This window comes from Typopeltis vanoorti, chromosome 26 (assembly GCF_054136105.1).
Source record: "Typopeltis vanoorti isolate ZY-2024b chromosome 26, IOZ_Tvanoo_1.0, whole genome shotgun sequence".
In the NCBI taxonomy this organism is placed as follows: domain Eukaryota; kingdom Metazoa; phylum Arthropoda; class Arachnida; order Uropygi; family Thelyphonidae; genus Typopeltis; species Typopeltis vanoorti.
The window spans coordinates 273,811-298,240 of NC_143574.1; the positions used below are offsets into that span (position 1 = coordinate 273,811).

Sequence of the window (24,430 nt, forward strand, 5' to 3'; positions counted from 1 at the left end):
GAAAGGAAAATGTTAACCTATGAGAGTAAATATGTAGAAGTCAACCTAATGGTGCACTTGCTGTTCATTATTCTTTATTTATTTATTTAACGTCACTGAGTTTGTGCAGCAGACCAACACCATCTCACAGTTCAACTTCAAATCCATAGAACAAATTTCTCCTCTTCTTTGTTTATCCCTTCCATTGCTGCCCCCGTGGATGTTTACCATTCACAGTACTAGCATATTATAAGTTGACCAACCTATTGTAGATGGGTTCTCCATATATATATATATATATATATATATATATATATTTATTTATGACCCTTCCCCACTGTATGAAATGCCAGGCTATAGGAGCAAGGCAATTTGGATACATATCCTTCTACAGTACAATGAAGAGTGACTGAGACATGAGCATATGACCTTGTAGGATATCTGCTATCTAGCGATATCTGATTATCTAACATTAATTTTTTAGCACAGCCGAATTTGATAAAATAATTAAATAAAAATGAAAGGATAACTTTTGTGGTTTTTATTATTTATCATGTAGTTAAACATTTTCAAAAAAAAAATGTATAGTAGAAAAATGCATTATTTCTTGTAATAAATAGAAATGTTAATATAAAAAATATAAGAATGCTTTGTCACTTGGCCCATTGAAAATGATTTGATATGATATTTTTATTTGTAAAAAAGGACTTGCCACTAGTACAGTGTTTTTTTTTTATTTCTGGAACATAAACTTGAGAGAAGAAGTTATTGAACTTTCCAACTACGTTTTCACAGCATGGAAGAAATGCTGACTTGTTTGCAAGTGCACTTCACATCACCACCATGTTGATTACCATGTCGGAGTAGTGCACTTGCACGAACATCGTACTTTCAAAAAGGAAGTTGAATGAGTGCAAGAGAGAAAAATAGAACAGCTGCCATGTTCATGAAAACAGAAAAAGAGACAATGTTCCAGAGTAGGGAGTTGGAAGTTTTAAGGGAATCTCTGAAGCCAAAAAGGTAGATAAGAGTGTCATAAGGGAAACAAATAGTTATCCTAAAATTAACAGATGAATTTCCTTTATATGAAGTAAAGTTGTGACAGATAAAAAGTGATTATATAGATTCTCCTGAAGCAAAGGACAGTTTTTTTTTGTTTTTTTTTGATATAGTATGTAGAAAGCGTATTCCGGCTAATTGCTGTAAACCCGTAAGAAATGAACTTTTTTTTTTTGTATTTAAGGATAATGATGAAGCTTCCACAAGGAAATTGGGAACTTTAAAATTATCTTCATACTCTAAAGATATGAAAGAAATATGTTCTTTTTTTGAGAAAGATTATACAAAAGTTATTTTTTTGTTTTAGAGTAAAAACAGGTATGAGTTAAGAAATTTATATTTTATGGCCATTATTGACAACTGAATAAACTGTGTTATAAGTTTGTATATTCTCACAAAATTCTGTGATTTAGTATTAACCAACTATTTCTCTTTGAAATAACTGGTTCCTAAAAGGAAAGTAGAAACACACTATAAAACAACCAAGAATAAAACTTTTAACTAGTATAAACGATTTCTAATAATTGAATCAATGTGGTTTATTTTTTTATCCAATAACTAAGTTTTACATCACAAAATATTGTATGTGTGTATATATATATATATAGATATATATATTTCTCAATAAACTTTAATGACTGTTATAAGATATGAAAGAAATACGTTCTTTTTTTGAGAAAGATTATACAAAAGTTATTTTTTTGTTTTAGAGGAAAAACAAGTATGAGTTATCCTAAAATTAACAGAAATTCATCTGTTAATTTTAGGATAACTATTTGTTTCCCTCATGACACTCTTATCTACCTTTTTGGCTTCAGAGATTCTCTTAAAACTTCCAACTCCCTACTCTGGAACATTGTCTCTTTTTTTGTTTTCATGAACATGGCAGCTGTTCTATTTTTCTCTCTTGCACTCATTCAACTTCCTTTTTTTTTTTTAATAATATTCCAACCGAGTAAAAAAGAATTCTGAAAATATATATATATATATATATATATATATATATATTTGCAATAAAAACAAAAAACAAAAAATTTTAATTTGCTATGAGTCAATCATAAGCAAAAGTCAAATCAAAAGCACAGATCACTGTCTGTAGAGGGGAATTAGACTACAGCCTGCAATTGTAGTTATAATTTGCTTTGCTCTTCATTTATTATCATTTTAATTTTTAAAATTATGTGCTCCACTGTAAATAATTTGAAATAAATATCATGAAAAAAGAAAACTGAATTTGAGAATACTAAATACAGTATGAAGAATTTAATCCTATCCCTAAGTTTATATTACAAAGACTTAGATGCTTTTGAAGCAAATTAAGTTTAGTCTAAGAAATTTGGAAAGTGATGATCCAAGTTTTGAACAGAGATCACAGATCTCAGCCACACTCAGGAATGCCCTGTCATGCTACAGAGAAATTCATCAAGTTCAGAAGAAATACATCAATTTCTTTTTTTATTTTAAAAAGCTCTAAAACAGTCAATCCTGTAACATTTTTAACAATTCACTTTTGCATAATAAAATAGATGTGTTTATTTATCATTTTGTTAAGTACCAATTGGCATATATTTATGTGCTAATTCCACCCATGAAAAGTTGGAGTGTGTGTGTGTGTGTGTGTGTGTGTGTGTGTGTGTGTGTGTGTGTGTGTGTGTGTGTGTGTGTGTGTGTGTGTGTGTGTGTGTGTGTGTGAGAGAGAGAGAGAGAGAGAGAGAGAGAGAGAGTGAACATGTGCACAGAACAAAGGTGTAGTAGGATAAGGAACTGCTCTAGAAAACAAACACGATATTTTTCAAAGTGGTGGTCTCATACCAGGTGACAAAAATCATCTGACATTAAGACAATGAGAGACATCCATATCACAGAAGGATCAAACCTTGTTTACTGCAAAGTGTAGATGCTACAAACTCTACAGAGACATATTCTGTAGTCAATAATAAAATGCATGTAGCTGACACTAAAATATACATATAATCACCATGTTTTTTTTTTTCAAAAGTCCTACTTTTAAATTTTATTTTTTGCTTTAAGAAACAATTTTCTATTTCAAAAAAAAGCAATCTGCACATGGTATATTTTTTTCATAACAAGCACTTTTCTGGATTTCCACTTACAAGGGGTGAAGGATAAATATAAGAAAGCACAGTGTAAACATTTAAAGTATAAGGATACAGATCTTCTTCTTTTACCCCTTCGGAGAATAGGAGGTGTGGCCAGTTTAGAGACAAGAGGAGAAGTAATTGAAATTAGCCCTCCACAACCGACTTCTTGTCTTAATGCTTGAATGGAATTTCCATCAAATTTGCATCCTAAAAAAAGGAAAATTCATATCAATTAGATTATTAAAATAAATCAAATCATTTTAATTTAAATAATTCAAAAAAAAAAAAAAAAGCACAAAACTTTTTTTTACTGCAGTCTGACAATTAAGATCTAAACAGCCTAATCAACTGGTACTTATTTGTGTGATTGTAAACCAATGTGTTGGTGGCTCAAGCTCAACAGGAGACTGATTGATGTCTTATCCAGGTGTGCTTTAGATCAGTGCTTCCCAAATGGGGGGGGTCGTTAGTTTTGTTGAAGGGGACCGTGAAATAATGAAAACAAATTTTAAATGTTTTAAGACTAAGTGTGCCATGTCAAATGTGTATGTAAGATGCTAAAAATGTAATATTTGCATTTGATTTTTGCAATATTCACTGTGTATGTTTTGTATTGAATATAAATACAATAAATATTATAATAATATATGTCTGTATTACGGGATTTTTTTCGATGGGGGTGATGAAATATTTTAATTTTTCAAAGGGGGGGGGGGGGGGCTTTACATCCATAAGTTTAGGAAGCAGTGCTCTAGAATAATGGACATACTTGAATAGGCAACACCATAACCAAATAATAAATAACATCTTAAACATGCAGCCTGACTACTTAGCTAACTCAGTCATTTTTCTTCAAATCCAATTAAGTTTTGTTTTTGTGAAAGTTCACCAGATAGTGCAATGTTTAGGTATTTCTGGCTGTTAAAACACAGAAATTTGAATTTTTCTCAGCCTATTATTAACATAATTTGATTTTAAAATTTTAATGTAAGTGCATATTGCTTGCATTTGAAAAAAAAAAAAAATTACAGGTTCTTTCATATACTTTTTGATACCTTCATTTATAATAGCGAACATAACAGCAATGCCTGAAGTTGCCAGTAACAGCCTGAAGTTGCCAGTAACTATATTTGGCTAAAATTATTAAATTTATGTATATTCCCTCAAACTGAATGCACACTTTTCTAATTCCTTCATTTCCTCCTCCTCCCCATGTTACATTACATTATATGCACTGCTATTATGTTCCACTATTAATATAAATAAGAACATCAAGTGTAGAAAAACCATAACTCATTTATTGAGTGGGTCCTTACTGGAAATTTCAGGCATTGTAATTATGTTATGTTACTGCATTAGTATGTTGAAACATGAAATTTGTAAAATATTGGCAATTAATTTCGTTTAGTTCTTTGAAGCCCTGTGGAATGATAATTAAATGTCACATATACTTGGGTACACATTTTCAGTGAGTAACCTTATGGATTATGAAGTATAAAACCTGTTGGTTCAGTTAATTTTTTTTTTAAATATTTGTATTTGTATATAGTGTGATCATAGTATTTTAACTGCCATTGCACCTGTTCCAAATGAGACTAGTTAGATATGATGCCATATCTATAAATGTGGTAAGGTATATCAAATGTGTGATTTATATTGCAATCAAATCATTACTTTAAATGAAACATTACTCTTTTTGCCATAAACCACTAAGCTTTTAATAACTACTTTTTTTTTTCCTGATAAAATTAATACTATAGTTAATACTGGTGCTAAACCTTAAAACTCAGTGAACTCTTACTATAGCAAATGTAGGAACCAATTTGATATATAAAGTTATTACAGAATTACTGAGTTTTATTTTTAATTATAATGAAAAAGTTCACTATAAAGCAGTTGCTATAATGAGAATTCACCAACATGTAGGCTTTAATTGTTATTTAAATGTTTAATTGACTTTAAGAGTTGACTTTAATTCTAAAAGGATTTTTGCCAAGTATTAATCATGTCTTCTTTCAAACCATGGAAATCAGAGACGGTTCATCACACTGGACAACATGATCAGAAATTATTTGATGAGGAACAGCGAAAAGATATCTTCTACATGCAAAATTACTTTTTATCAACAGAAAAATAAGGTAAATGGATTGTTTGTAGTTAATTCAAACAATCCTTATATTAACAGAAATATAAAGATCTTATATTTCTGTCTGTTAAGGCACTTTTTACTATATCAAGCCATCTACATCAGGGTCTGTCTCTGTGTCTTTTTCCTGCCAACCTGGCAAAGAACACTTGTTTTTTGCTAATCATTCTTCTCCCAATCTGCTTAAATGACCATATCACATAAGATTAGCTCTACTAATCTCACATGATAAATAAATAAGCAACAACATAAAATTTATTTTAAAAATTTATCTAGTGCTGTTGTGTGTTTGAATATAGTAGTTCATGAATAAATTGCTCATACTCATAATGCCTTTTGAAGTTGCTCTATGTTACACACCACGACGAAGTATTTATAGAGCTTCTTGTATCAGGAAGCTTCTAAAATTTGTTCTTCTACACTTGTATTAGGTTCAATTTCTTCTACTAGTTTAAAGTACTCATCGGAAGAAGTTTGACATATTTCCAACGCTGTCACTGTAGCTACCACTTCAATGTTGTTATCAATATCCAACCAATTGCCAAATTCTTTTGACATATCATCTGGGATTTCATCAAAAATTTCTTTTATAAGATATTTAAATTCTACCGAAGAAGGAATTTCAGACTTTGTTTTAAAAAAACCCACCTTTTTGGAAGCAGTTTTCAATAGTCTTCTCTGAAACATGCTTCCATGACATTGCTACCAAATGCAATGCATCAAGAAGGGAAACCTTTTTTGCAATTGCACTTGCATCAGATTAGTCTTTCAAGTTCAGCTATAACTCTCACACGAACTTCCCTGTAATAATAAGCTTTGAAAGCTCATATGATTCCTTGGTCAGATGGTTGAATTAACAATGTAGTGTTTGAAGGCAAGAAGATTACTTTGATGTTCTTTAACAATAAATTGCTTTTGTGTGTGTGCGTGCGTGCGTTGTCTACTAACAACAAAATTTTTCGCTTTAATTTAAGATCCCGCTTAACTAACCAATTGTTGAAAATGGCATTAGTCATCCAAGCATTTGCACTACAACAGGCAAACTCTTAACACATTTAAAACACTGAGGATTTTTACTTTTTCCAATCACTAGGAGCTCTCGTTTCTCACCTTCCATATTAGCACATAAAAAACTGTCACTGTTTTGAAGATTTAAATCCTTCAGTACTTTCGTTTTTAAACAAATAAGTATGCTCAGGCATTGCACAAAAATAGAGTCCTGTTTTGTCTGCATTGTAAATATCCTCAGGAGAATATTCAGCAATAATTTTTGGCCACTCAGTCTTAATCCACGCATCAGCTGATGACATCAGCACTTTTTTCTTCCCCATGAATATGCTTGTACACAATATTCTCTCGCTTTTTCCACCTGTTAAACCCATCCATCAGTTGCAGTGAAATTTTCTTTGCCCATTGTTTTTGCAAGTTCTGCTTTTTGATGCATCAAAGGCCCATTAATCTCCCTGTCAGCCGAGGTGGATGAAATAGTGCCACCAAATTGCACTTCTTATCCATGTTATTCAATGGGTGTTACAGAATCGTATCCAGATTTAGCTGGATTTGTTTAGTAATCTAAACAAAATTTTAATGCTAATTCAACTTGAGTATCCTTACCATATCAGGCTCTCTTCTGATCCATGTTCTCATTAGTAAGAGCTGAAGTTTCAATGTTTGATCTGTTTTTTAAGATTTTACACAAGTTGTGAAATTTTTAAATGTACAGCTGCACCACGCTGACTCATTTTGGTCAGCTTATCATAGCACTCCAAAATTCTTTGCTTTTCTTGAAAATATAAATCTACATTTTTTACTTGCTTCTGCCATAATGCTAAGGGCTGTTTTAACGAGCAATTAAAAGACAAATTCAATTACTGAAAGAGAGCACGAAAACTCTCAAAAAATCACAATTTGACTGTATTTATACCCACTTGCATTTGCATGGAAGAATTAAGATTTATAGAAGAATAAGATTTAAAAAAAATTAACACAAAACTCAGATTTCGACAAATGTTCTTGGTCAAATTTTCTCCTGATTAACCCTTAAAGTTCTTAATTCTTAGATGCAAAAAGTAAACATTTAAGAATTTTGATTATAAGAAATGGATTTTTAATTCATTTTAAATAGCGTATTTTAGGACTGACTAATTTTGATAACAACAGCCAATTGATAATATTATCCACAATCACAGTAAGTGCATTCTACTATCATCATTTTTATTATGATGCTGCCATTGATACCATTTGTTCAGTCCACTAATCTTTCTCAGAGCTCTCATAATACAAGTCCCCAATCTTTGATCAAGTTTTATTTCTAACCCAGTTCTCAGATCCATAAGTTAAATTGATTTGAACACGGTCTTATATACAGCTAATTTAGTGTTTTGACTAATTTCTTTCTTATTCCATATAAATTTATTCAGCTGACTTCCTACCATACCAGTTTTACTAATTCTATTGTCTATTTCCATATTTAATTTGCCATCTTCACTAAAAATTGTGCCTAAATAACTGAAATGTTCTACTTGTTCTTATAGATTCACCATTCAGGATACACTTGAATACAGGATACAGGTTTTTAATATTTGTGCCTATTTTCATTGTCTTCATCTTTTTATTGCAGATTTTCATGCCAAATTTATTACAAACAATTATTCAATATTTAATCAGGGAATCTTGCAGGTTTGCGCTGGATTTATTCAGAAGTATAACATCATCTGCATAAAGTAAAGAGCTAAGATTAACATTACCCATAACCAATTTTGATATCGAATTTAATACCACTTTCCTTCATAATGTGATCCATATATATATAATGAATAACAGTGGAGATAATGTGCACTCTTGTCATCACACATCTAATTAAAACGTCAAACCATCTTCTTGTAACTTTTTCAATTCTTACTGCTGACTTACAATTTAAATAGAGACTATATATTGCTCAGTATAATGTCCCATTTACACCATATAAGTGTAGCGTTTTGAAGAGCTTTCCTCTTGGCACTTGTCATATGCCTTCTGCGGACAATCTAATCATGACAACCTCTATTTGGCCTGAATCCAGCTTGTTCTTCACCAAACTTCCCTTCCACAATTGTTCTTAGTCATTTCTCAAGTATACTTGAATAAATCTTTCCAGGGGAACATTCAGTAAGGAAATACCTCTGTAATTCTGACATTCAATTTTATTTTCCATTTTATAGATGGACACTTTTAGATCTCTGCTCCAATTATCTGGAATTCGACCCAGGCCTTCTTAATTATGCAATGTAGCTAACTATAAAACTTTTATACCTCCATATTTCAGCATTTCTAGCTGAATTTCATCTATTCCAGCTGCCATTCTGCATTTCAGGTTTTTGATGACATTTTCTACTTCAAGTATGGATATGTATTCCTGACTGCATTCCTGTTGAGAGTTTTCTATCACCGTGTTGACACTGTTTGTTTCATTTAGCATTCTTTCAAAGTAATTACTCGAGATATCTAGAATATCTTTATCATTAGTTCTTATATTAGTATAGTTCTAATTCCTTTTACATACTTTTTTCTCCATTTCTAAGCTTTTTCAATAGCCTCCAGAATATTTTGCCATCTTCCTGATATTTATTTTCTATGTTCTTACCAAAGTCTTCCCATTACTTTTGTTTAGCTAGTTTTACAGTGCTTTGCTTTCTTACATTTTGCTCTGTATTCTCTAAGAGCACAAGCTGACTTATTCATCAGGAACTTTTGATAAGCTTTCCTTCTTCTTTTTTTTCACTGCCTCTTTAACTTCCTGGAGCGACTGTGGAGTTTTGATTTTTCTATCCTTGCAAACATCTCACCACATGCCTCTTTGGCTGAATCAGTCAATGTTTTCTTCAGGATTTACCACTGAATCTCCAAGTTCAGTTCTTGTTTTCAAATTCTTTCATTTTTTCAATGATGTTTATGTACTTGAGTTTACAATACACCTCTGAAAGCTACTCAACCTTGAATCATTTTAAAACTTTCTTACATACTCTTCTTTTCAATATGAAATTCAATTTCATCCTGCTCAATACTAAATAGTGATCACTTCCTATTTCAATATTAATTCAATAATACTATATCATAGGATATAGTACTTAATCCCTCATTAGGAGGGCTCAACCAGTCCTAAGGGGTGGTAAAGGAATGGGGGGGACCCCACACGAACAAAATAAATAAAAATTTCCTATTCTGCTATTTAGATCTCCAACAAGGACCAACTTTTCATTATGTCAGTTACTTTCTCTATACCCTCAAACAATTCCTCCACTTCTACCTTAGTAGAATCTTCTGTGTGGCCATAGGCACAAATAAGTCTCATTGTCCAGTTTCCAATTCTGATATTTGTCCACATCATTCTACTTGATATTGCCTACCATTCAAAAAGATTATCCTCATATTCAGTGTTGAATACTATAGCTACTCCCTCCTTTCCCAGATTGTTATTGCCTGAATACAATATTTTGTATCTGTCGCTTAGAAAGATATCAGGTGTTTTTGTCTTCTTTCTTTCCGTCATGCCTATTATGCCTATCTGGTACTTTCCAATTCTTCTGTTAGTTCCATTTCCTTTCCAGTGATGTTTCTTATGTTGACAGTACCAATCTTGAACTTTGTTGATGAGTTGGAACATGTTCTGGGTTTTGTTCCAATAGCTGATTTTTCACTGTGTACCTTGATTCCCTGACGAAAACAACGGGGGCCTTATTTAACCATGCAATGTCCCAGCCGGCATGAAATTCTGTCATGATGTATCATTATTTTATGTTGTAGTTTGAGCCAATCAGAATACAATTTGGTTGGCTAAATCCCAAATTGCCAGTCCATCCTCATTCATCAGCATCCAAACAGATACCTAACAGGGTGCACCACGAGAAGGTGAGGATTCGCCATCAGGTAAGAAGCCCAGTCAGTTCTCCACATCCCTTAAAAGGCTATGTGGAGGTCTCCTCCCAGTTATACAGCCCTGACCCTTAAGCACCCCATGTTATAAACATGTCAGAAGATTATTATTATTATTCCAAAAAGAAATTTCTTGCTGCTAAGGATTATTGAAAACATAATCAGGTGGAGTGGATTCTTATTTGGAAGAAATGAGGAAAAACTAAGAGGATAACAACTTCCTGAGATAAAAACAGAGGCTATTTATATAATCAGTTGTATGGAATTAAGTACCATTGTGAATATAAAAATAATTATTTTAATTGTAATGAATGCTAAGCTTTCAGCAATGTAATAATATGATCAATATCAATGCAATGAAGCAAGAATATGGCAAAATGTTTGTCAAAGAGTAGCCAAACTGTGTACCAGGATATGGAGGCACTATAATTAACTTATTTCATTCTAATGAATTATTTAATATAGAATCAGATTAACTAACTGAGCAGATAAAAAATTCATGTTCATGTTAAAAATTAATACCATAAATACATTAAAAATAATCAAATGCCTTTACATAAACTTGGCAAATCTAACACACAAATCTAATACACAAAATAAAGAATTTAATTAAGCTCAGTGCTTTACCAAGTGGCATGCTAAAGAACACACACACACACACACATACACACTATAAAAAATTAGCACACAATATTATAACTGCAGAGATCAAGATACTGCAGTGATCTGATTTTGCCAGCCTGGTTGGCTGAGTGGTTAGTGTACCTGTTCTCCAACCAACAGGTCGCGGGTTCGAAACCCGCTGTGGACATAGATGTTTGTGATTGTCTTCAGGTAGGAGATGAATTTCATCACCTGGTGTGAGACCACTGCCCCATTTGTTGGAGGCCTGAAATGGCTTGAAAAAGTTCCGTGTTTGGTCTCTAGGTGAGGAGTTCTTAAAAATATATAAAATTGATATAAAACTAATAACCTTTCCTGGGTGGGGAAAAAAAAACCCTTAAAACTTCTGCTAACACTTTATATTGACAAAGTTTTCTTTTAGAGACTTTCTTCATATTAATACTATATTAACATGAGTTATTTTTTTTAGCTTGTTCAAATCATGTGATGATATTGTGTTTATCACTAGTGCAATGCAACAACAATATTGCTATAATGTGTACCATGTAAATGACAGACATCACACTAAGAGGAATTCCAATTTAAAATTTAAATATGTATTATTTATTTTTTTCCTGTAAAAAGTTTATGAGAAGTAAAGTTAAACTTACAATGTTAGAACATTTGTTTATTCAAAGGAATGCAAGGAAGAAAGGTGTGAATGAGTGTGGGGGAATGCAAACAATGCCTTACAGTATTTATGGACACTACTTCAGTTATACTTACTGGAGTAGTGTCCATAACTATTACTATTACTTTCTCCATAATCAATGTCTAGCACAAAATACCTCTATCAAAATTTTCACTAAGTTCCTGATTTAATTACTCACTCCAAAAATCATTAAGCAGTGCGTTATCTAATTCCTACATCAAATGATTTTCAGATTTCCTCCTGCCCAGACACTGACATGCTATATGTTCAGCAACCTCTTGCATTTGAATTATATATGAATTATGATTTATTGTTTCATAAAAAGAAAAATTTTATAATTAACACTGGAGAAACCAAAGAAAATAATTTACTGCATACTGATTATTTCTGCTAGATTAATATGGCTCTAGAACTTGCCTATTGCTGTCTTCTTCTGAAGGCTGGTAAATTTCACCGGAGTAACACTAGGTGTGATATCAGTACCACTAACAAGATCCAAAATAGAGAGATCACAAAATGAGTCACTTCCACCAACATCTGGTAACCCATCAACATCAATATCTCTGTAATGAATATAATCGAAAATGAAAAATACAGAATCAGAGAAAATTATCACTTTGAGAATATAACAAAGTCTGACTCACATCAATGCACTTCTTTCCTTAAATAGATTTATACTTTATATGGTAACTTTCAGTGATTTTAATTCTGACAGTATTCATATATAGCAATTAAAGTGTTTATTACATCAACAAAAAAACTTTGCACCAAGTAAAAGAAAGTCAGAACAATGTACATATGAATTTGTTTTGAAGCTTTCACAGATTTTGTGAAGGCTTCAAAATTTCATCAGAATACAGAAATGAGTTATAATTTATGACATCCTAACTTCAATCAACTGAATGAATCAAATAACTGAATTACAAATTTTCAAAGCCACCAACAGTAGCAAACAAATTAATCCAAACACTCACATTTTAAAGAAAAATTTAATTTCACAAGAAAATAAGTACAAAAATTAAACTCCAACTTTATTTAATAATTTATATATACTCCTCTGTTTCTAATAAGTTCATTAATTTGCTTATCAACGTAGAACACATTTTTCTTATTTCTGCATCTCACACCCATACTTTTATAATAGAGTGACTGATGCAAAGAACATAGTGGAATTGTTCAATGAACAATTTATTGATGTATATCATCCTGGAGGAGTCAGTTTTAATACTAGAGGGGAAAGGGCAGGTTCGAGGTTTAGAGGTACAGGAGGAGAGTGTGATTAAATACTGAGTACTCTGGATGTCAATAAAGCTATGGGACTGGATGGTATTTCACCAAGAGTTTTGAGAGAATGTGCTAGGGAACTGAGTGTGCCTTTGACCTGGCTTTTCAATGAAAGTTGGGCTGCGGGAAAGGTGCCCATGGAATGAAAGGAAGGTAGGATAGTGCCATTGCATAAGGGCGGTAGCAGACTGAAAGTGTCTAATTATAGGCCAGTTTGTGTGTCATCAGTAGTTGTTAAGATCTTGGAGAAAGTAGTGAGAGACCGTATACAACATTGGACAGATGAGGTAATGTTATCTGTGAGAGTCAACATGGATTTGTGAAGGGGCACTCTTGTTTTAGCAATATGCTAGCCTTTTATAATAAAGTTACAAGAGCATTAGATGAGGGAGAGGCATATACTGCCATTTTCTTAGACTTAGCAAAGGCATTTGACAGGGTGCCACATGATAAGCTGATATTTAAGTTGCAGCACATGGGTTTGGATGTCAGATTTGTCAACTAGATTCAGGATCGGCTGTCCAATAGGTATCAGAGAGTTGTGTATGGTGGAGCAGTTTCAAGGAGGCAGAGGGTTACAAGTGGGGGTCCCACAGGACTCAGTATTGGGACCTATATTGTTAACCTTTATATCAGTGACATTGTCAGTGGATTGCAAGGGGATATTCAGTTGTTTGCAGATGATGCGAAGCTGGGAAGGATTATTAGTAATAGTGCAGATGTGGTAGCCCTACAAGAGGATTTGAATAAACTAGATAGATGGGCAAATGAATGGGGGGTGTCAGTTTAATGAAGCAAAATATAAGGTCTTGAGGTTTGGGATACATCGATGGAACACTGCATACTCTATGAGAGGAGTTAAACTGGAGGAAGTAGGGGAGAAAAGAGATCTGGGGTTGATGATTGATAGAAACCTGAAATTTAGGGGACATATTGCAAAGGTAGTGAAGGTAACACAGAGGATTGCTGCAATAATGAGAAGGACAATGAGATAAAAGGGTTATCATTCCACTGTATAAGACTCTGATCAGACCACACTTAGACTATTGTTCTCAGATCTGGTCCCCAGGATTTGAAGGGGATAAATTAACTGTGGAAAGGATACAGAGGCAGATAACAAAGATGGTTTCAAGACTGTACAATGTTAGTTATGAGGATCGGCTGAGGGAGTGTGGACTGCAGAGTTTGGTGGATAGAAGGAGAAGTGATATGATTGAGACTTTTAAACTATTGAAAGGTGGTTACAGGGTTGACACTGGGGAGTTATTTCGCTTGGTTGAGCAGCAGGAAGGAGTGATGACAAGAGGCCATCTAAGCAAGAGGGTGAGGAGTGATTTCTTTGCATGGCGAGTGGTTGAAACATGGAATGCATTGCCTGATGGAGTGGTGAGAGCGAGAATGGTCAATGAGTTTAAGAAGTGGTATGATATACTTTGTGTTTCTTAGGGGGGACCTCCCCTCGATGAGTCTTGATAGACTTTGTGGTTCTTAGGAAGGACCTCCCACAATGAGTCTTTTGATGCCATGGAGGCCTGGATAATAATAATAATAATAATGGCCTGTATTAAGTTATCCTTTGTATCACAATTTAATTTTCCAAGTCTCTTTTTTTCACTATGGCCCACAAATTTTCTACTGGATTAATGTCAGGAAAGTTACCTGGCCACTGAAGCAATTGGATGTTCTCATTTTTCACTCTTTCACTTTTGTTGAAGTGTGGCATGGAGCAAGATCCTACTGGAAAATGAGTTCTTTGTCTTTATGATTCTGTAGGACCACCCTTTTCTCCAATATTTTTATGAATTGTCACCTTTCATCACACCATCAATGGGCACAAGTGATCCTGAACCATCATGTGTAATACAACACCAGAGAATCTTTTTAGCTGGATGTTTAGGAGCTTGGTGAAGGTAGAGGGGAGAAGTCTTCTCAGTTGCTGATTTGTGAACATACTGTACTCGCCCTCCTAGGACAAGGAAATGGCTCTCATCTGAGAATAAAACCTTCTTCCACTTCTCAGCAGTCCAATCTTTGTACACTTCTGTTCACTGAAACCTCTTTTTCTACCTTCAGCTTTCCAAAGGCAGAAAAAGAGTCTTCCTTTCTGCTTTCATAGCCTTCGTCAACAGTTGTTTCTTTTTGGTCCGTGGACAGCCCTCCCTGCTTCCAAAAATCTTCAACGGTCTGTCATGTCAGAAACATTAATTCCACTAATTTCTATTTAAGTCTACAGCAGACAATCTTGGATTCATTTTGCTTTTCCTAACTAATAAACAATCTTGAGTAAGTGTGACAGGTACCTTTTCTTCTGTCAGAAGAAAAGGTACATGTCTCTCTAAACCTCTTTAAAATCACATTAACAATACCCAAATTACTACATCACATTCATTGGCAATTTGTCTCTGAGTCATGGATGTGTGCTGAGAAAGAGTACATATTTCTGAATGCTTTCTTGGAGATGTATCAATTTTATAGCTACACAAAATGAATTTTATAGCTACACTGTGAATGTCGACTTTTTTACACTATTAAAAACATGCAACTATTCATAAAGATCATAGAGCAGGTTAAAACACACAGCACTCAACCAATATAGTGAATGAAAACCAAAACTAGTAAATCAAAATCAAAATTATTGTGAACAGGGGCTAGTGACTGAAGTACAGTAACAAACAAATTAATCTGAACAAGTCAAATTGTCGTCAAGTTTTCAGTTTTAATTTGATGAAAATTTGGCTTGTTCAGATTAATTTGTTTGCTACTATACTTCAGTCAGCAGCCACTAGAGGCATTATAATCAAGCCTTCTGTGCACTATGTACTTTGTCTATTTTGTGAATATGTTGGTTTAAAATAATTGATAACTACTTTGCATCACCTTTTCTTGCATTTTGTTTTAGATTTCAGTCAAGGTATTCAAAATATAATAGTTAAATGATATCTTAATAAGTTCAAAGAGAGACTGATGTAATTATTTGCTAGTTTCATTTAGGCTTTTGATATTAAATGTACCATTATTCTGTTTGCAGGTTAAAATCCTTTGAAAATAGCTGATGTTTTGTTCCTTATAATACTGCATCCAAACAGCACAGCAAGGAATGACTGGCACAAATGTCTGGTCAACCTGCTGGACTGCTGATAAAAATAAATAAATAAAAAAATAATCTTTGTGGAAAGTATAAATAACTAGCTAAATTATTAAAATAAGAGATCTGGATATGCAATATTAAACAAATGGATTCCTTAAAACTTCTCATGTCTATATTCTTTTCCCCTGGAAGAACAATGAAACTACTTATTTTGGAAAAAGTAGACAGCAATAGATACTGTCTTAAAGAAAGAAAATTTTCAATCATACATAAACAGTGAGACATAACACTACTTGCAGAAGCTGAGAATGAACCCTTGAAAGTCTGTGTTTAAGAAGTTTATTTCATGAAAAATTAATAACAGCAAAAAAATTTTGTACCACGTATAGAGTGATCAAAGAAAATCAGTCTTTTTCAACATTTTGGGTATTTCTGACTCATCAGGATCATTAATGAAATTTTAATTTTACTCGTTGATATCACAATTTTATTAACCATGTTTTTTTTTTCTTATTTTGTCACTAACATTCAAGATGTTAATACAATCATTAATTGAATGAAGAATATGACCCATGATATCAATCCCATTCAATTGATGTATGCACATTAACAATTTATACCACATCAATGATGAGAAAAAAAATCGGCTAACAAAATCATTATGTCAAAAAGTAAAATGTCATTGATGATGGCTCAACCATGCTGAGTAACAAGTCAAACTTAATCCTATATATTCAAACTTGTATAGTAAACAGTGGAATGAGCTCAGCTGTAAATTTGATTTTGAACTTGATCAAACTCCAAAATGTTATTGCAAATGAGACACATTTGATTCTCTGTTGGATTGTCTTCAGTCATACAGTATGACTGAAAACTATTTAAAATCTCACTTAGTTTGTATCACAAGTGATGGGTTGTAAAAGCAGGATTACTAAACTAATGAAAGAACAATCCCCTTCATTAACTGTGTGGCACTTCACTAATCACCGATGAGAATCATCAGTTAATGATACTCTGAATTCCACTGTGGGAATCGATAGATTTACAGCATTTATTGACAAAATTTTGTCATATACAGCATACAAAAAATGCCACAAAATTGAAAGTGTGTGCAAATTCACTTAACATTCAATTATTAAAAATTGAAAGAATTTTAAGCACATAATGGATAGTGTCAAGTTTCCAGAACCAAAAAAGAAAGATGCATATATGAAGAACTACACAAGAAAAAAAAAATTACTACAAAATTACTATAAACTTTATAACAGACTTGGGTTTAATATGTGATACTCTTCGAGAGTTATCAGACTTGCAAAAATGCTGCCAAAGCTACCAAAAATCTACTGCTTCACAAGTTTCACTTCATGGAACAGATTACAGAAATTATTCTCCAATCGATCCCAAAATCTTTCTGCAGAACTTTGTAGCAATCAACAGAGAGAGAGAGAGAGAGAGAGAGCAGGTTGCTTGATAGTAAAAATGCTGATTTAGCAGTGTGAGCTAGAGTATACTGGGGGGGGGGGGGGGGGGGGGCATGCCAGCAGAGTCAAGTTAGGCATTTCTGAACTTTTCACATGCTCAGCCTAAAAGGTTCACCATCAATGACTTAGGCCAGGATCTCTCAAACTGTGTTTCGCAGAAGGTGAATAGGTGTTCCACAAGAAGTTCTGAAATTTGTCATTTTAGTTTTCTAAGCATTTTTCATGAATAAATATTTTATAGTGGAAATATTCTGAGGAAAATAATATTCGTGAATATGTCGAAAAGCTTAGATCCAGAATGCCTAATAACATCTGTGTATCATTAATTTTCACACATCGAAACACTTCAACATTTGGGAAAGGGAATACTGCTGTTTATGAGGGGTCATAAAAATTGCCTGCAAGCCCATTACAACAATGGGTGGCATATCCTCAGTTTTCAAAACTGAAGGAAATGACATCTGTGTAGCAAATGTCAGTGGCCAAGCGGCATATTTTTAAACATGGAAATATTCATGAATTATCATTAATTTTCACACATCGAAATCTTTCAACAATCAGGAAAGAGAATACCACTGTTTATGACCGATCATAAAAATTGCCTGCAAGCCAATTACAACAATGGGCGGCCTGCTCTCAAAACTGAACGGAATACCATCTGTGTTGCAAATGTCAGTGACCAATCCAATCAGCAAGGAAGTATAAAGAAATTTTTTCCACTGAAATTGAAGATCAAGGTAGTCTGTATCCGGTACTCAAATCTATTAATACTGAATACTTTCTTCGCAAGTTCATATTGCAGTGTGTGCTTGTTCTGAAACCGAAGTGCCGTGATTTTTTTAAAAGTAATAGGAATACAGATGTAAAATCTAATATGAATAAGAGACAAGGCACTTTGTTTAATTTTGGTATTAAGAAATCTCCTATTGAAGGTGTTTGTGACAGAACAGATAGTGAGTTATCCACCTCAAGCCTACAAAGATCTCCAGGATGTACAAAAGGAGGGAAAAACTACCAGCACAGAAGAAAAAAAGTCTGCATTCACTCGTAAGTATATAATAATATATTTGGTGATCAGAATGGGATATATCAATGAAAATCAGCACAAATTAATTTAATTATGTTTGCCTGAAGAAACTACAACATGCTACAAGATTTCATTAGTCCCGGTGATTGATAACTAATTTAAATGTATAAGAATCCTATTTTGTTTTATAGCCAGTAAGTGAAACTCAAGATCGAGAACTACGATCTAAGAGTTTCAATGCCGAAAAACTATCGGCGAAGGCAATTCGAAGCAAAGGTGGAGCAAGCTCCCTCACTATTCTTGATATTCTCTCATAATGTAAAACACAGCTCCTAGGAGATGTATTATTGTTTTAGTGACCTCTCCTCATAATGTAAAACAATAATACATCTCCTAGGAGCTGTGTTTTACATTATGAGAGAATATCAAGAATAGTGAGGGAGCTTGCTCCACCTTTGCTTCGGATTGCCTTCGCCGATAGTTTTTCGGCATTGAAACTCTTAGATCGTAGTTCTCGATCTTGAGTTTCACTTACTGGCTATAAAACAAAATAGGATTCTTATCCATTTAATAACTATTAAATTGCCAGAAAACTAGCCTTTTGGCTTTTCATTTTAATTAATTTAAATGTAATTTTATATTTGTCAACATGCCACACCATATACATAAATGTACTAATACTCTTTATGATTATGCCACAATTAATTATTAATACTTATGTTAATGTATGAACTTTTAAAAATTTTTAAAAGGTATTTACGAGTAAATTTGTTGGGCCAGGCCCTCAAAAAAAAAAAAAAAAAAAAATCAGCTAATGCCTTTTTATTCCCGTATATAGAGAGTAGGCGTGCCGGCTTTTAATAAAAGAATTCTTCTTACTCTTTTAACTAATTTTATAATTAATATATCTGATTTATTTTGAACTGTTTAATTTTTGTTACTGAACATTTTATCAAATCATTCTTATTACAATTGCTTTTACATTATTTGACACGGTTTAGTGCTTTTCTTACAAGTATTGTTACAATTCATATTTACTTTTGTGTGTTGCAGTCTTTTTTTACTATTTTGCATTATTCATTTACTTTTATATTATTCGACATTTCTTATTTATAATCTTATTGTTTTTCATACTAATGTTACCTTTACAACATAATTCTATTTGTTTTTATTATAGTTCTGACAAATATTGGAATTTGAATATTATTCAAAAATTACCAATGGATTCTTGTTTAAAGACAGGAACTTTAACACAAGGAGGAGCAAGTACTTCTGCTGACACATCTACTCGTATGATTGGAGAAGATATGAAATTACAAACTGTGGTTTCGTCAAAAGCTAATATTAAAGAACAGGAGTCATCTAAGAACAGACCAAAACGGAAGTACCATGAAAATTATTTAAATTATGGATTTATGTATTGGCAATACATATGCTCCTGATGCAATGTGTGTTTTATGTAATAAAATACTAGTAAATGGTTCTTTGGCTCCAGCTAAACTTTGTAGGCACTTCGAAATGAAACACACTGATTACAAAGGAAAGGATATACATTTTTTTTAAGAGACAACATGACTCGCTAGAAAAATCTAATAAACTTCAAATGGCTACAATTGCTACAACTGAAAATGCAACAGAGGCATCTTTTCACGTGAGTTACTGCATTGCACTTCATTGTGAAGCTCATACAATTGGTGAGATGCTCATTAAGCCTTGTAGATTTACTCATTTATTTTATTTATTATTTATATTTATCTACCCTACAAAACCAGCACACAGGAGAAAAAGCCTGCATTCACTCATAAGTACTGTACTTATAATATAAATTTTTGGTGATCAGAATAGGATATGTCAATGAAAATCAGCACAAATTAATTTAATGATGGTTTAATTAATTATCAGTTATTAATTAATAATAAAAATCAACTAAATTACCAATTATTTATTAATTAATATATTACAAAATAAACTGTTTAAACTAAACATATTTGGTCGTTTTATAATTAAGATACAAACTTATTTAACACAGACCATTTACAAACAAACTTACATTATAGCCTACCAGTTTCGCCAGCAAACGGTCTGGCTTTTTCAAGGCGTTTACAGAAAAACATAAAAACTAGTAAATGCAAATTGAAAGGAACATAAAAAACGTTGTAAACCAACTAGTAGCTAAAGTAACACGTTCGCGTGACAGAGAGGACTTATTGTTCTTATTCATTATCACTCATGCGTGTTTGTCATAAACGTGTAACCTTAGCTACTAGTTGATTTACAATGTTTTTTATGTTTCTTTCAATTTGCATTTACTAGTTTTTACGTCTTTCCGTAAACGCCTTGAAAATGCCAGACAGTTTGCTGGCGAAACTGGCAGGCTATAATGTAAATATTACAAAATAATCAAGGTGTTCCATGAAAATTTCAGGATTTGTGAAGTGTTCCATCGTAGAAAAAGTTTGAGAAACCCTGACTTAGGGAATGGCATCTCTTTTATTTAGTTAGTGGCTGCAAATAATTAAGAGAAGGCAAATTATATTGGGGTAGTGAGAAATTCTGTGCTTCTTGCTTCTTTCATTCTGACATAGAAAAATTTCCATTGAAAAGTTGATATTTGATGAAATATTGTTATAGAAGTAACACAGAACTGAAAAACAGAAATGTACAGGAATCTACCTGAAATGCTATAATATATAGTACATGTGGAAGAGGAAGTAGAAAAATCATTATCCCACTAAACAGCAATTCTTTTGAGGGAGAGAAATGTGTCTCCCTTCAACACACACACACATGACACAGCAAACTGTTTCTTTTTTGTATATTATTATTACTCTTTGCATGGCACCATCAAGGACCTCATCATGCAGGGTATGATGTTATCTCTACACCACACAACTTATCCACTACATTACTTAATCCACCATCTACACACCACATCGCTATCTTCCAACTATGTAATAGCATTTCTGCCTCTTAAGTGCATGTAATCTCTGGCCAATTTGGCTTTTATATATAAGGGGAAAAACCCAAGTTTCTGGGAGAAAATAATCCATGCTACCTCTACATGAGATTAGCTAACTCACCTTCAATTTTTAAAAAAAAAAAAAAAAAGCCAATATAAAGATTACTCTCACCATGACAAAAATCGAATTCGGGTCTTTTCCAATTGAAATGCACATTGTTCTATGCTATGGAGGTGCTTTCCTATAAGTTGTGTTATAATGTGAATTGAGAGCATTTGGATTAAATTTTGAACTTACCAGGGCAGAGCATATTACTGTATGACACCAAACTGGATATGCTATGGCCTACAATTTTTGGAAGTAATGTTAGATACTCATGTATTTCCTCTTAACATTTTCCACTACTTCATAATCTACAACAGCAATACTCACACAATTTTGTGAAAAATCATTCAAATTGCTATTTTAAATCATGCATTCATAATTATCTTTCACAAACAATACAATGAGCATTAAAAATTTTACCTCCTGTGAAAATAGAGCATTTATAATTCTAATTAGTGCAGTTCATAATAAAAAAATTGTAACAATGCAATAATAACATTAAGTAGAAAACATTCACTTACTTAAATGGAGACAGCAGAATTTCCATGTCAACATAATCATCTGTAGTTGGCGTGTCTGTATTAGGTTCATTTGATGCTTCTGATGTTATCTGATGTAATAAATCTGTGTGATGATCAGGCACTGGTAATTCACTCTTTATATGCTGAGTCACCATTATTGTTTCAAAAGCAGGAAGCCTTTTTTCATGTGTTACTTCCTGATTAGCAACAATAGGACCAACTGGTTCTGAACCTACCATGGTTGAAAATGCAAAATATGAAAGATCATTAAAATATTCAAAAGCGTACCAAAAGATTCGCTCTTTTATTATGTACCTAATATTAGTATGAATATAGAAAATTCTAATCCATCTTGTTAATGTCTATAAACTAAAGATGTCTGAAAGATTGGTTTATCATTATATATAAGGAGAAAGTTTAGCAGAGTAAGAACTAGTATCTATCCCGAGATGCTAGAAGTTCTACAAGATTTAATCCCTACTCTTTTCACTCAATAGAAATGAGCTAATTTCTCATTTGTATACCTATTACCATCAACATCATTGGCATGCTTAGATGAAATAAAATAATTTAAGTAAAGTAAAATAAAGTATATGGCATTTGAAAAATTGTTCAATTATATAACACACACACACGCTACTCTCAAAGAGAACAGTGAATCTTTTTTGTATAATCATCCCAATGTAAACCCCTGTTTTTATGACCTAAAATGGTTCTTCAAACCTTCATTAAGAGAACCATCATAAATCAAACTCAAATTTCCCATAGGTTTGTTGTCATGAACTGAGATGAACTGAGCCTATATGTAACACACTAAAATCACCACCAAAAAAAAAATAGTAAAATATAAATTAAATAATGCATTTATTAAATTATGTAAATTATTATTATTATCTGAGACCTCCAGGGAGTCAAGGACTCATCGAGAGAGGCTGTAAATTACCCAACCCAGCTATCATACCTTCCCTTAAATTCCTTTACATTAGATGCACTCCTAAGGGCAAATTATTCCATTTACTCACTGCTATCTGGGAGAAAAACCTAGCTCTTATCCCTTTCTTGACTGAGAACAACCTTAACTTCCATGGACGCCCCTGTGTTCCCTCCCTGCCTTCCATATAACAAAAAACTTCATCATTTGAAATGCTATAACACCCATTCAAAAGTTTATAGACCTCTATCATATCACCCTTCTTTCTCCTGTTAACCAGTCTGCAATCCGTCCTCATAATCTAAATCCCATAATCCGGATATAATCTTTGTAACTCTGCTTTGCACCCTTTCCACAGCTTCTTTATCCCCTTAGAACCTGGGAGACCAAATCTGCACACAATAATCCAGGTGTGGTCTTATCAAAGCCTTATAAAGAGGCAAAATTACTTCCTTATCCTTAGATATCAAGGTTCGCTTCAACATAGCAATTATTCTCTGAATTGTATTTGCAACTTTTGCTATGTGACCTTTGAACTTTAAATTCTTATCCACCAATACACCAAGATCCCTTGCCTCTTCAGTTTCTTGTATCATAACCCCAGATTTTACCCAAATGTTACTAGATTAACTGTTTATAGCTTCCTAAATAAAAATCTACATATATTAATAGTTTCATATGAGTTAAAGAGTCTCTTTTTTTAATTTTGTCAATTAATTTCCATACAGCATTACAAGGCATTCTTGGCCATGACGACCTTCAAGCTCAATTAAAAATTTGAATCATCAGTTTTACACCAATTTTTTTAAAATCCATCTATAAGTCTTTCTAATGTAAAAGTACAGGTGACATAACATGCTTTAATTTTTTTTCTTATAGTAGTTGTTCAGTTCAGTAAATTAATCCAAAGAGTTATACTAGATTTATTTAGGAGTATAACATCATCATCTGTATGAAGGAAAGGGCTGAGTTTAATATATCTGATTTTGATATCAAAATCAGATATATTAAATAAAGTAATTTAAGTAATGCCGCTTGCCTTCGAAATGTTATCCATATAGGTTACAAATAACAGTGAAGATTGCACACATTTTGTCAAGCACCTGATTTTCAATCAAGAGAGACATGCATCAATCTCACTAACCATCTTCCAATAACTTCTTCAATTTTAACAGCTGACTTACAATTTAAGTTGTATACTGCTATAAATGAAACAAGAACTCTAATTAAATCGATCAAAATTAGAAGGGATAGGTGGTTTGGATATATACTTCGACATGATGGACTTGTGAAAAGAATAACTGAAGGCAAAATAGAGAGGGAAAGAAGAAGAGGCAGACCAAGGAAAAGCTTTCTTGACCAAGTCAAAGACAGCACAGGTTTGAGGAGTTACCAGGAGATTAAGAAGAAAGCCAATGACAGAGTGGAATGGAGGAAATTGCTGCTGAGCTACCAGTCCCAAGGCTGATGCAACGGATGATGACTGCTATGTACAACTTTTCTTTAGGCATTTTAGCATAT

At 32.9% G+C, this 24,430-nt stretch overlaps 1 protein-coding gene across 5 annotated transcripts in view; it reads right to left on the reverse strand.

Annotated features, from left to right (window-relative positions):
* The window catches only part of LOC150092256 (myb-related protein B-like), a 248,286-nt gene that overhangs the window by 84,494 nt on the left and 139,362 nt on the right, over positions 1–24,430 (reverse strand). For all 5 annotated transcript variants that reach the window (XM_090414888.1, XM_090414885.1, XM_090414886.1 and 2 more), the window contains 3 exons: positions 21,979–22,210; positions 11,930–12,075; positions 3,211–3,347 (listed from right to left, as the gene is read on the reverse strand). In XM_090414888.1, coding sequence (XP_090271014.1) covers positions 3,211–3,347; positions 11,930–12,075; positions 21,979–22,210 — 515 coding nt within the window. The remainder of the gene's footprint in view (positions 1–3,210; positions 3,348–11,929; positions 12,076–21,978; positions 22,211–24,430) is intronic.